General features: G+C 45.2%; 2 protein-coding genes across 3 annotated transcripts; both read left to right on the plus strand.

Annotated features, from left to right (window-relative positions):
- Positions 1–1,531: 1,531 nt before the first annotated feature.
- Positions 1,532–3,121, plus strand: LOC120711044 (probable ascorbate-specific transmembrane electron transporter 1). Its single transcript, XM_039996429.1, has 2 exons — positions 1,532–2,623; positions 2,892–3,121. Exon 1 carries the CDS (start codon positions 1,785–1,787, stop codon positions 2,499–2,501), a length of 717 nt encoding a protein of 238 aa, XP_039852363.1. The 5' UTR covers positions 1,532–1,784; the 3' UTR covers positions 2,502–2,623; positions 2,892–3,121.
- Positions 3,122–6,863: 3,742 nt separating this feature from the next.
- Positions 6,864–11,490, plus strand: LOC120711045 (single-strand DNA endonuclease 1-like). Of its 2 annotated transcripts, XM_039996431.1 has the most exons (14): positions 6,864–7,033; positions 7,175–7,332; positions 7,434–7,483; positions 7,574–7,701; positions 7,816–7,867; positions 7,951–8,023; positions 8,158–8,231; positions 9,148–9,207; positions 9,384–9,540; positions 9,655–9,754; positions 9,935–10,017; positions 10,106–10,206; positions 10,295–10,425; positions 10,514–11,431. In XM_039996431.1, exons 1-14 carry the CDS (start codon positions 6,966–6,968, stop codon positions 11,385–11,387), a joined length of 2,109 nt encoding a protein of 702 aa, XP_039852365.1. In that variant the 5' UTR covers positions 6,864–6,965; the 3' UTR covers positions 11,388–11,431. The 2 variants fall into 2 exon arrangements, with proteins under 2 accessions (XP_039852365.1, XP_039852364.1); XM_039996430.1 differs by having other exon boundaries at positions 6,875–7,033; positions 7,434–7,701; positions 10,514–11,490.
- Positions 11,491–12,922: the final 1,432 nt, after the last annotated feature.

Here is a 12,922-nt window from a genome sequence, read left to right on the forward strand (position 1 = left end):
ATCTCTTAGTGCCTGCATTCCAAGTTTTCATGATTTCACCAAAATATATTTGACCAAACAGTATATATCATCTTGTGTAGTGCATGCAACAAGGAACTGGAAATCAATGCGGGTTCTATGTTGCATACCACATGATACGCCTTACTACACAGTACATGAAATTTAAAGGAGCAAAAGTAAGCCTTAATTCACAGTTCATATGTGTGTGTGTGTCCTAGAAGCACTCATCATTTGCCTGTCACTTTTTGCTAGGACATGTGGGATAATAAGAACAAACAGTTGGAGAAGAAGCGCCTCGCGGGTATTAGAGAAAAGGTTGCCACTTTCTTGGTTGTAGATGTCATAAGCGACAAAGGTGCCTTCCACTGTCGCAGTTGAACTGATTTCAATTCTTTCATGGACTGTAACTTGTACAATATATTTAGTTTGTCATGTACAATATTGTACAATTAATTTGTGGTGGAGCGATACAATATATACTTTGTAATACAATATACAACTGGTGGTTGTTTCTGATGTAACCATTGTGATATATCAATTGAGTTCTATTCTGTGTGTTTGCTGGGTCAACAAGAAGGCTACCAAATCCTAGCTGTGCTCTAGGATGCAGCCGGGAAGCAAATTTGAGCCTGCAGGGATCTAGTTCCAAGGTGACGGGCAATAACAAAAGTCCGTCACCTTGTTCTATTCACCAGGTGACCGTGGTAGGAATCATAGGTGACGGACGTTGAGTGCTATCCGTCACATGTGTTGTACCAAGTGATGCTCGTAGGGGGCCTGATCACAAAGAAAAGTGACGGTTCTCTGATGAAGCCCGTCAGCTGCACCGACTAAGGTGACGGGCGAAGATCTCATAAGGGGGTCTGACCAGTGAGAAAGGGAGCATAGGTGACGGTTCCTTAATGAAATCCGTCACCTCTGACTCACAAAGGTGACGGGCAAAGACCTCGTAAGGTGTCTGGCCTCCGAGAAAGGCAACAGAGGTGACGGTTCCTCAATGAAGTCCGTCACTTTTAGTTAGTAATCGGTGACAGGTGTTACATATACCCGTCACCTGTACTGTCTAGGGTGATAAGGGGGGTCTGGCCAGCGAGAAAGGGCGCATAGGTGACGGGCTTTTGCCCGTCACATTTCCTTCCTCAATAGTGACGCTGTAGGAGTGACGGGTGCGATGCCCGTCACCTTAGGGAGATGACGCCCGTCACTATTGGACGTTTCTTACATAGTGTACTTTACTTGTGACGCATGTATAGATGAAACTAAATTTGCAGCAGGCCATGGTCATACTGGTACGTTTGTGTGCGGGTACAGAGGCTGGAAAAAAAAGAATGGTTACGCTGACATGATGATGTACACGACAGCAGTAAGCTTTTGGGGGGCCGTGGTGTGACATGACAAGCTGCTCACGGTCGTTGCTTGATAACCCATGAATTGAAACGCTAGCAAGCTTAGCTTGCTGCCACAATTTCTGCTGCTTGCTTTACATCCGCCAATCAATCAACTGCCTTGCTTGCATTCCATTCACTGTCTTCTTCTTCTTTCCCTTGTTCCTTTACCAGTAGTAGTGGTGGTGGTGGTGGGTTTTTGTTGGTTGGTTTGGGGTGGCCCGGGCCGGCAATAGCGGTGGGCAGAGTAACCACGTCCACAGCCATGTAACCGCCCGCCGCCCCCTTGCCTTCCATCCGATCGATCCATCCATCCATCCTGTGCTGCAGTTGAAGCCCAGCTGCCAAGACTGACGCGACTGCTTCCTTCGACTTCTCTTCTCTCCCCCATCGACAGACATGGACATGGACATGGACATGGACATGAAGGGGCCGCCGGCCACGAAGAAGGCGCTGGTGGCGCACGTCCTGGCCGCCGCCGCCGCCGCGCTGGTGCTGATCTGGTGCGTCCACTTCCGCGGCGGCCTGGCCCTCCGCTCCAAGGCCGACGACAAACAGCTCATCTTCAACGTCCACCCCGTGCTCATGCTCCTCGGCCCCATCGTCCTCGGCGCCGAGGCCATCCTCTGCTACCGCTCCCTCCCGCTCGCCCGCGGCGCCAGGAAGAAGGCGCACCTGGCGCTGCACGCCGCGGGCCTCGCCGCCGGTGCCCTCGGCCTCTACGCGGTCTTCAAGTTCCACGCCGAGAGCGGCATCCCCAACCTCTACTCGCTCCACTCCTGGGTCGGCGCCGCCGCCATCTCCCTCTACGCCCTCCAGTGGGCCGCGGCCTTCCTCGCCTTCTTCTTCCCGGGCGCCTCGCCGCCCACCAGGCGCAGGGCCGCGCCGTGGCACGCCGTCGCCGGCCTCCTCGTCTTCGTGCTCGCCGTCGGCACCGCGCAGCTCGGCTTCCTCGAGAAGCTCACCTTCCTGCAGGGCCCGCCTCTGCGCCTGCCCAAGTACGGCGCCGAGGCCATGCTCGTCAACTTCACAGCGCTCGTCGTGCTCCTCCTCGGCGTCGCCGTCGTGCTCGCCACGGTCACCGTCGACGGCACAAGGTACAACACCATCATGTAAAACTCTATATGCAAGCAAAGCTAGCTATTTTGATTAGTATTAATTTGTATCGTGTGTGTGTGTGCTGTACGTACAAAGTACAAATTAGTATTAATTTGTATCATTGTTCTGTATACTACATATACTCCCTCCATACCCAAAAAACCTGACGTTTAGGACAGTGACACGGTCTCCAAAACACAACTTTGACTTCTTATTCCTCTAAAAATATTTATCAAAAAGTGATATATGTATACTTTCATAAAAGTATTTTTCAAAACAAATCTATTCATATAATTTTTACATTTTCAAACTCAACAACTTGAGAATTATTCATGATTTATATTCTCAAGGTTTGACGTTTGACTCAAACCTTGTCCTAAACGTCAGGTTTTTTGAGTATGGAGGGAGTATATACTTTGTTCTGTGTATACGTATACATGCTAATTATTTGGGCTGTGAAAGCTAGCAGACCAGGGTTCAAATCCTGGTTTCTCACATTTGTTCAGGTGGGGTATTTAATACCTCCCCGTAGTCCACGTCATTTTTTATTTGGACGGTGAAATGTACGTACTACGACAGTTATCTAAGACTGGCGGACGGATGGAGTATTATATTATTGTTGTTGGGTTTCCTCTCTATATATACTTCTCCTAATTTCTTTGCATGCCTCGAAATTGAAATCGAAGAATTCACTAAAGTCTAAAAGACTGCTGGTCCATGTATTCAATTAAGATGTTGAAATGGTCTCTCTAGCTCTACCATTTCTCTAGAAAAAGAAAGGAAATCGTCATATCACGATTGACATCTATTACCTTTACTTTTAGACCAAGTATATTGCCATTGTCTAATGGGCTATCTCATGCATGGTCAAGTGATTTTAAGATGATTTTATCCCTAAATGAATTGTCTTTTATGTTCACAGTGATTATTTGATACCGGTGTAAAATAAAATTTCATAAGTTCTATGGTAATAATAACTTGTACAATGATGAGAAAGTGGTTTATAGTCCTTTGCACTCCTAAACATACTTGCTGTTGTGATGATGAGCAATTGCAAATTGCAAATACAATCATATAGACCGCTACAAAGTAGTGTGATATCCGAATTTCTGCAATCAAATGGTGAAAACGTATTTGAACATGGACGCCCGTTTCAAGCAAACAGATGAGGTAGAAACAGTTCCAATTGAAATTTGGATTCAATTCTCATAAAACAGAAGCATGAAAATTTGAAACCTGCTCGCAATTATTGTTTCCTATTAGGTTTTTTCTTCGGCTCATCATGGGAGTTGTAGCAATGGATAAAGAACTTATATCATATCTTTGACTCTCTTGAAAATAAACTTCCATAAGAGCAAAATTTACTGTTTTGGAGAAGCTAAGCATATAACAATGAGTACATGGAGTTGTTTGGATGCAATATGGGAACCTTCCCAATACAGTATTCAGGAATTCCGATTTATTATTGGAAGTTATCAAATAACGATTGGCTAAGGGTACAAGAGAGATTTGAAAAATGTCTCGGTAGTTGGAAAGGGAAAAACCTTTCAACTGGAGGCCGTTTAACATTAATCAATTCGGTCCTTAGCAGCCTACCCATGTACATGATGTCCTTCTTTGAGATACCAAAAGATGTTCGTACAAAGTTGGACTATTTCCGTTCCAGATTCTTTTTGGCAAAGTGATGAGCACAAGAGAAAATATCGCTTAGCAAAGTTGGATATCCTGTGTCAACCGAAAGAATAAGGAGGACTAGGGATACATAATATTGAATTAAAGAATATAGCGCTACTAAGCAAATGGCCGGATCGATTGCTGACGATAGAAGGTACTTGGCAATAGATCATTAAAAATAAGTATCTAGGAAGTAAACCCATTGTCCAAGTCCAATGGAAGAGTGATGATTCTTATTTCTGGGCTAGCCTGATGAAAGTTTAAAATGACTTCCTAAAGTTCGGCTCTTTCATCATCAAAGATGGTTCTCAAATAAGATTCTGGGAAGACGTATGGCTAGAAAATAAATCTCTACGTGAACAATATCCTCATCTCTATAATATCACTCGGAAAAAACAAGACACGGTTGCTGATATACTCAGCACACCTATACCCAATATATCCTGGCGTAGAGACTTAATTGACAACAAACTTGTGATGTAGAACAACCTTGTTTCACGTCTTGCAATCATTGAACTAAGTCAAGAGGAAGAGAATCAGTTCTGATGGAAGTTAGACCGGTAAGGTTTTTTTTTCTCTGTAAAATCACATTACCTAGGTCTAATTAACTAGAATACTTCTAGCTTAAATAAGGTTGTGGAAAATGAAAATCCCTCTCAAGATAAAAATTTTTCTCTGGTACCTTAGGTGTGGAGTTGTATTAACAAAAGATAACTTAGCCAGACGAAATTGGCATGAAAATTTACAGTGTTGTTTCTGTTATAAGAATGAAATGATACAATACCTGTTCTTTGACTGTCGGTTTACAGGCTGATATGGGCTACTGTGTATGCGGCATGGGGCCTTCCATAGCCTCGCAATGTATCAAATATGTTTGGAAATTGGATGATTGGTGTACCTAAAGAGTATAAACAATTAGTCCGTGTGGGCGCGACAGCCTTGTGTTGGTCCGTTTGACGCTGCAAAAACTATGTAATTTTTTTATAACAAACAACCATATTTTTTGCAGGTGACCTACTCTACAACACATGGCTACGCATGTGGGCTATCCTTCAGCCGCCTACCTCGCAAGACGTCTTTGTAGCGGCATCTCATTTTTTGGAGCAAGTGGCCAAGAAATTTTTTTCCTGGGCACATGGGTGGCGATCTAATCTTAGGATTGACAGTCATTAACTTGTCCGGTTTTGTAAGACTTTTATAAGTTGTGTGCCTTTTCGGCAGAGGCCAGAAAATTTCAAAACCAGATATTACCTTGATGTATCAGTTTAAAATTAATAAAAGTTTTCTTTTCCAAAAAAAGCTTTGACTCTTGCAAGAAGCCCTTGCACCAACACCTTAGTGAGTATATTCGCGGAGGTAGTTCCCTTGTGTGGCTGTCCCCTTCCCAAACCTTATGCCTCACTATCAAAAAGCGAAAATTTAGAGAGAATGGCAAACGTCATAAACTATAAACCCTGCCACAAAATGATTTGGGATTTCTTGTTCTAGTGGCGCCATCACCACATCCAGCCTCATAGACGAAATAGTTGGGGCTATTTGACAATGAGATCGGCAATCGATATCTAGAGGAGGAGGAGGAGGACGAGATCACCCGATCCACCACCTGGATGACTTGGGAGTTGGGACGGATGGTGAAGCCAAGCTCGAAGTAGTGCATTTATTTACTAGAAGCTCGAAGCCGTGTTTACCGTTTAGTTTAGTGTTTAGGATAACACTATTGTTATATTTTTTACGATTAAATCCTCAAAACTAGATCAAATTTAACTATATTGAGTGAAAATATTTAGACCATTTTCTAGAATAATTTCATTGTAAACCAGGACTGTTCCAAAATCACGAGAGATTATTCCTTCTTTTTTTTAAAAAAATATTTAGTTTAGTGGTGACTCAGAATGCTCCCCATAGAGAAGTAGGAGTTGGAATTTAAAGGATCAGTTGGAGTTGCTCTAAAGCCGTCCACATAGTGTGCCTAGAGTGATGCCAAAAAGGAGAGAGATGATTGGGACATCACTCTACACACTGTGAATCAGTGATGCTAAATGCCAGAAAAATAAAAAGCGGAGCATGTACATTCACGGGTGCTTAAACAATAAACAACGATAAATATACTATAGTAATAAGATGCAAATGCAGTTGAAATCTGGCACACTCATGCTTCCCAGTTTTGCTTGTGGCCTAAGCTGGTGGATATATAGCATAGCTGCCCAATTTTGCTCACGCTGCATCTCTCAAATAGCGATGCCCTTCTTCCCTATTTTCTCAAACTGCTAGCTCATAACACTTGATAGCATAAGTGGTCACTTTTTAATGGTCTCTCTTAGTACACAACTCAAGATATAGACGGACCTATATATTAGTCTCACATACTTTTGGAACATGTGTATCAGACTATCTCTTGATTGAGAGATAGCTCATCCTTTTCCTTCACCTAGACAAAATATTATGTTTTACTCCTACACCATTGGAGGAGGCCTAAGGGAAAGTAGGAGCTAGTAAGCAAAAAGTAGTAGGGGCCCAAAAGTCTCTCTCTCTTGATTCTGCTGCGTGCTGCTGATATAGCAAAGCCCAACAGACATGCAAACAAAGCAGGCTGGCCCATTTATGCGCAATCAGCATGTGAAAAGCGTATTGGACTGGAGGCGCGTTTGAGAATGATTTCTCCATCTCCATCTCCATCCAGAGAAGAAAAGGAAAAAAAAAAAGGAAATTCGAAACACGCCCGCACCGCACCGCAGGTCCGCAGTTTCTGCTTCCCGTTAGGCTTCCTGTCTTCTTCTTCTCCGGCTCCGGCTCCGGCGACCGGCGGCGATGGGGGTCAAGAACCTCTGGGACATCCTCGACTCCTGCAAGAAGAATCTCCCGCTCCAGCACCTCCAGTGAGTAGATCCCCCGCAGACGCAGAGGCTGTATCCCCTTCCCAAACCCTGCTCCCCTTCATTCCTCCTCCCCCCAAATCCAGTCCAATCCCCCTCCCGTCGTATAAGTATAATGATAATAATGCTTGTTGGTGGGTTCAGGAACAAGAAGGTGTGCGTGGATCTTTCCTGCTGGCTCGTGCAGCTCTGCAGCGCCCACCGCTCCCCAGCCTTCCTCAAGGACAAGGTCTACCTCAAGAACCTCTTCCACCGCATCCGAGCCCTCCTCGCCCTCAATTGCAGCCTCGTCTTCGTCACAGGTTCTCTTGTCTTTCTTTCGTCCCTCTAGTCTACCTGAAATTAAACGGCAATGGCCCATTCCCGGGCCTCAAATTTCTTCATTTCTCGCTCTTTCTTTCAGATGGGGCGATTCCGTCTGTCAAATTGGCAACTTACAGGCGCCGCCTCGGAGTTAATGCTGCTGCTGCTTTGTTCTTGTTCCCCTCAGTTTCCCCTCAACCCCAGTCATTTAATTTCTCCTTTGGAATCAATTCACCCCAGGCTGCTCGAGAGGAGGACAACTCACAACCCCTGACTTCTTTGCGCCGGAACAAGAGCTCTGAATTCTCGCGCATGATAAAAGAGGCCAAGCATCTTGGGATGGCCCTGGGAATCCCCTGCTTGGATGGGTACTACATCTCTCTGCTCCAGAAACAATGGAATTTTAAGTACCACATGTTAACATCAGCATGTCTTGTTCAGAATTGCCCTGTGACTTTTTTAACCCTTCTGTTCCTTAATAGAGTGGAAGAAGCGGAAGCACAGTGCGCATTGCTCAATTTTGCCTCCTTGTGCGTAAGTACAATACTGTCACATGATCCTAACAAGACCAAAATCATATGCGGCGGGTTCCTTATGTACGGCCTATGCTGTTTCAGGATGGCTGTTTTACATCAGATTCAGATTCATTCCTTTTCGGTGCAAGGACAGTTTATAGAGATGTTTTCATAGGTACTCTTTCCTGAGCATATTTTCATGTTGATGAAAGTCTTGTATTGTTGTATATGCTCTATTCCTGGACTAACAAGTGTTCTTATTTATTTAACCTAAATCCTAGTGATCTGCTTATGTTTTCTCTCTATCAGGAGAGGGTGGCTATGTAATTTGCTATGAGATGGAAGACATTGAGAAAAAGCTTGGTTTTGGCAGGAACTCACTGGTACGTTGTTGTATGATTTTTCTGCGGGAGCTAAACATACAGGACCACTTGTAAACAGTATTTGGAATGTTCCAGCCAATGCCATATCTCCTTGCTTGCCAGAAAGATCATGGTCTTAGAGAGATACAGTAAATTGAATGTTCGTTGCCTTTTCTAAATATTACAAAATAAGTACCAGTTAAGCTGTATTATCTGGATAGTACAAGAAATCTTTTGGTGAACTGGTAGCCATTGTCCTAGTAATCTTGCACTAGTCGCATGGTTTTAGGTGGAGTTCACCGGAAGTTATGTATTCCCAATGTGCTTGGACCTAAACTGACTCTGCAATAAGCCAATAACAACATCACTCTGTCTGCCTCAGCTTAAAGCCTTATATATTTTAAATTTTCTTCCCATCTCTTTTCGCTTAAACTATTCTTAGCTTCTGCTTGATATAGTTTTCTGCAGTACTTCCTATTATACTCCCTCCGTTTTTTATTAGATGTCGTATTTCATCTGGACACACAGACCAAGAAGATAGTTAAACACATTAGTAATCTTCTCTCCTGTGAGTTAATATTTCTCGGTTAATGCCACTAGCTGATTAATTCTGCATCGTAATCTCCCACGCATGCAAGCTTGGCACACTGTACCTCCCCCTGCATGCAAATCCATTCGCCCACACACGCGCAAGCCTCCCGCATGGCATGCAAATCCATCGACAGCTCAACTCTGCTCGCGCTTGCCGAGGCGTAGATGTAGCACCTTTAACTGCAATATCTCTTGTACCGAAGCGTTCGGAGCGCAGACACAAATACGACATCCTTTGGCGATGTTTTGTGAAAATGGTATACGACATCTAATAAAAAACAGAGGGAGTATCATACAAGAATGCATAAATTCTTTACCTGTCTTTGACCTGTCTGGATCTTTTCAGATATCTCTTGCAGTACTTCTTGGTAGTGACTATTCTAATGGAGTTCTAGGCTTCGGCCCGGTAAGTACCAAAAGTCAGACCACCATTCACTTGTGCAGTTTTGATTCTGTCATGCTGATTATTTGTTATTCTAATGGAGTTCCATGGCTCCATAGTCCATACTTAGTCTAAAAAATGGGAGTAATAAAGCTTATCACTGTTTTTTTTCCTCACAATATAATCTATAACTGTTACAGGAAGCAGCATGCCGGCTTGTTAAATCCGTAGGGGATGATGCCATTCTTGATCAGATTTTGTCCAATGGAGTAAAGCCTACAAGAAAATCTAAAGCAAAAAATAGTGGCGTTAATGTTGAGAGGGTTGGTGGCACATGCCCAAAAGCAAGTACCTGCAGTATGTAATCTTTTGTGGTTTTCTCCAGCTATTTAGCTACATCACATTTCTTCGCCAACACATCGAGCAGTGAGTGGTAAATTTGCCGTTAATTTACTGTCTTTTTTGTTACAGAGCTTGGGATGAGCCAAGATTCTGGTGGTGAATTTCGTGATATAATAAATGCATATCTGGAGCCAAAATGTCATTTACTTGATTCAGAAGCTGTGCAAAGGTGAGAAGTTTCAGAATTGGTAGCCTTAGGTTCGCGCCTGATGTGAATGGCGCATTGCTTCCAAGTTTGCCTTCCATCTTTCCTAGCCTCTTGAGTGAGTGACCAAAAGGAATGACTCAGGATGTCAAATATTGGTCTAGTTGGTTTATGGTTGATGTTGATTGTTGATTTTGTCTCCAGGGCATGCAGCCAGCGTCCATACCTTCGGTTACAACTGCAACAGATATGTGAGCAGTACTTTGAATGGAGCCCTGAGAAGACTGGTACTCTTGAAATCCCTAAAATTATTAGTATCACATTTTTGTACATGAGCAAACTTTCCAAATTATTTCCTTAAAAATATGTCTGCAGATGAATATATACTTCCAAAGATAGCTGAGAGGGAGCTCAGAAGATTTTCATATCTTCGCTCCACGTCTTCAGATTTAGGAATTAAACCTTCACTAAATGAGGTATAAGTTTTGCTTGCTGAGTGCATTTCCCATTTTCTGAACTGATCATTTTACATATACTTTTCAAGTCTAATTATCTATTTCGCAGATGCCAGTACCATGCCCTGTATTGGCAATTGTGAAGCAGCGAAAAGTTCATGGAAATGAACATTATGAGGTTTCATGGAGAAACATAGATGGGCTCCAGGTTTCAGTTGTTCCAGGGGATCTTGTTAGAAGGTATTTATGTGATGCTTTTGCTGTGAGAAACTCCCCGTTTTCAGTTGAAATTCGACCCGTCTGACATGCCCTACTTATGCAACTGCAGTGCTTGCCCAGAAAAAATAGCTGAATTTTTGGAAAAGAAGGATGAGCAGAAGAAGCAAAAGAGGAGAGCTAGGCCAAAGAAATCAGCTCCAGCTGCCGTTAAAGAGGTGGATGCGCAGCTCCAAGAATTGTTGCTTGGAATTGAATCTGAAAGTGGTACCCTTCCATGTACAGCGGTTGGCCCTCAAAAAGCAGATATACATACTGTGGCACCGCTCCAGGATATTGTTGACCTGTCTTCTCCATCCCCACCTATACGAGCTTGTAAGATTGCAAGGTCCAGAAAGTTCAGTGAATCAGCTGCAGGACCCATGGATGGGATTGATCTGCAGAGCCAAAGTCTGCTACCTGGAACAATGGACTCAAAAGAAAATGCCCTTTTGTGTGACATGCAGAATTCAACACAGGATAATGACGTGATTGATTTATTTTCACCCTTTCCTCGAGCTGCTCATAAACCCCACGCCACTCGAGGCTTGCAACTCTGTATGGAAGAAGGAAGAAGAGCCCTCTCAGATATAAGCAATTTTCCTGAGAAAGGGAACACACTGGGCGCTCTAGGTTACAAGCTTGAATGTGGAGCAAGAGGCAACGATGTGCATCTGGAAGAAGCATCATCCTCAATCAGCCGTGGCATCGAAGTGGCAGGCAAAGCTGATGATTGTTCCTGGAGAAGCAATGCTGAGGACAATGTAGTAGCAGAAGTTGCGACCATCGATCTGTCCTCCCCTTTGCCAGTTATAGGGAATAAAAGCAAGAAAAATGTTGATGTAATAGACATTTGTGAAGCAGGTAGTGTTAGGTCTCCTGAACATGAGAGGAAAGCCAGAGAGCTCAGGTCGTTTCTAGCCAGTATAAGAAACGAGTTGTATTGAACATTGTTAAATGAAAGCGATATGGCTAGGAACAATTGAATTGATTAGGGTGCAAAGCACTGGTATGAGTATATATAGGTAAGGGTGCCCAGATATAAGGAAACAATCAATTGCTTATCCTAACCAACCCTAGGGGGGAGTGCACCTGGATGTGCGGCACCCAACCCTAAGGTCGAGCCTATACATGCTTTTCTAACACGCTCTAGCAGTCTGATCGTCGGCAGTGCGAACGTTCAGACTGGACCTGAACTCAGTGAAAATCAAAGATGAAAGCCCTTGGTGAAGATGATGGAAGCCCTTGGTGAAGATGTCGGCGTATTGTGACGATGTCGGAACGTGCATGACGCGGACATCACCAACAGCAAAACGCTCCCGCACGAAGTGAAGATCAATCTCAATGTACTTGGTGCGTTGATGCTGAACGGGGTTGGAGGACATGTAGACAGCGCTGATGTTGTCGTAGTAGACCAACGAAGCGCGCTGAGGAGTAGCACGAAGCTCAAGAAGAAGCTGTCGTAACCATGTGGCTTCAGCAACGCCATTGGCCACGACACGGTACTCAGCTTCAGCAGTGGATCTGGACACCGTGTTCTGCCGCTTTGACGACCAGGAGACCAGGTTGTCCCTGAGAAAAACCACATAACCCGATGTGGATTTGCGAGTATCCGGACAACCTGCCTAGTCGGCATCAGAGTAGACAGTCAGCTCACTCTGCGAAGAAGGACTAAGAATAAGCCCCAGATGTGTAGTCCCTTTGATGTAGCGAAGGATACACTTCGACCGCGAGATGAGGCTCGCGCGGATCATGCATGTACAAGTAAACCTGCTAAACTGCATAGGCAATATCCGGCCTGGTGAAGGTGAGGTACTGAAGAGTACCTACGAGACTCCGAAAATCCGTGGAGGTCCCTAAGCCGCCGGGGGAGTTGGCAGTGCCGCCCGTGGCGGGCGGGTTGCCGGAGTTCTTGCCGCCGCGTTGCTTGCTCCGTCGTTGCTTGGACTTGGATGGAGCGCCCCCAGAGCCAGAACCACCCGAGGGCTGGCGCTGGTCAGATGACCTGCCGCCGCCCCCGCCGGAGGGGGTGGTGCTGGAGGGTTTCGCAGTGGCGATGACGAGGGCGGTGGGGAGCGCCGCCGCTTTGTGCGCCAGGGTCATCTCCTCGAGGGAAAGCTTGGAGACGACGTCCTTGAGCAGCGGGAATGGACGACGGCGGCGAAGATGACGATCGATGTCGCTGAACCGGTCGTTGAGGCCGCGGATGACGTTCAAACCAGCATGCGGTCGGTGACGGGCTCAACAAGGGTGGCAAGGGCGTCAGCCATGGTCTTGAAGTGACGACAGTAGTCGGTGATGGAGAGGTCACCCTGGACGAAGTTCGTGAACTGGACGTCGAGGTGGAGAGCGCGGGTCTCTCGGTTCCCCGAGAATTGGGTTTCCTGGGCGAGCCAGACGTCGCGCGCCGTGGCGTCGCGCTCCATCACGGTCTCAGCGAGGTTGGTGGAGATGGGGCTCGTGATCCAAGACTTGACGACGC

The sequence above is a fragment of the Panicum virgatum genome, chromosome 6K (assembly GCF_016808335.1).
Source record: "Panicum virgatum strain AP13 chromosome 6K, P.virgatum_v5, whole genome shotgun sequence".
Taxonomy (NCBI): Eukaryota; Viridiplantae; Streptophyta; class Magnoliopsida; order Poales; family Poaceae; genus Panicum; species Panicum virgatum.

What these genes read in the sequence shown, in the direction of transcription:
- LOC120711045 (XM_039996430.1), top strand. Translation starts at nt 6,966, where the DNA reads ATGGGGGTCAAGAACCTCTGGGACATCCTCGACTCCTGCAAGAAGAAT. An exon ending in GTTTTGGCAGGAACTCACTG is followed by an intron (nt 8,232 to 9,147) that starts GTACGTTGTTGT and finishes GGATCTTTTCAG; the next exon opens with ATATCTCTTGCAGTACTTCT. An exon ending in CCAGGGGATCTTGTTAGAAG is followed by an intron (nt 10,426 to 10,513) that starts GTATTTATGTGA and finishes ATGCAACTGCAG; the next exon opens with TGCTTGCCCAGAAAAAATAG.
- LOC120711044 (XM_039996429.1), top strand. Translation starts at nt 1,785, where the DNA reads ATGGACATGGACATGGACATGGACATGAAGGGGCCGCCGGCCACGAAG.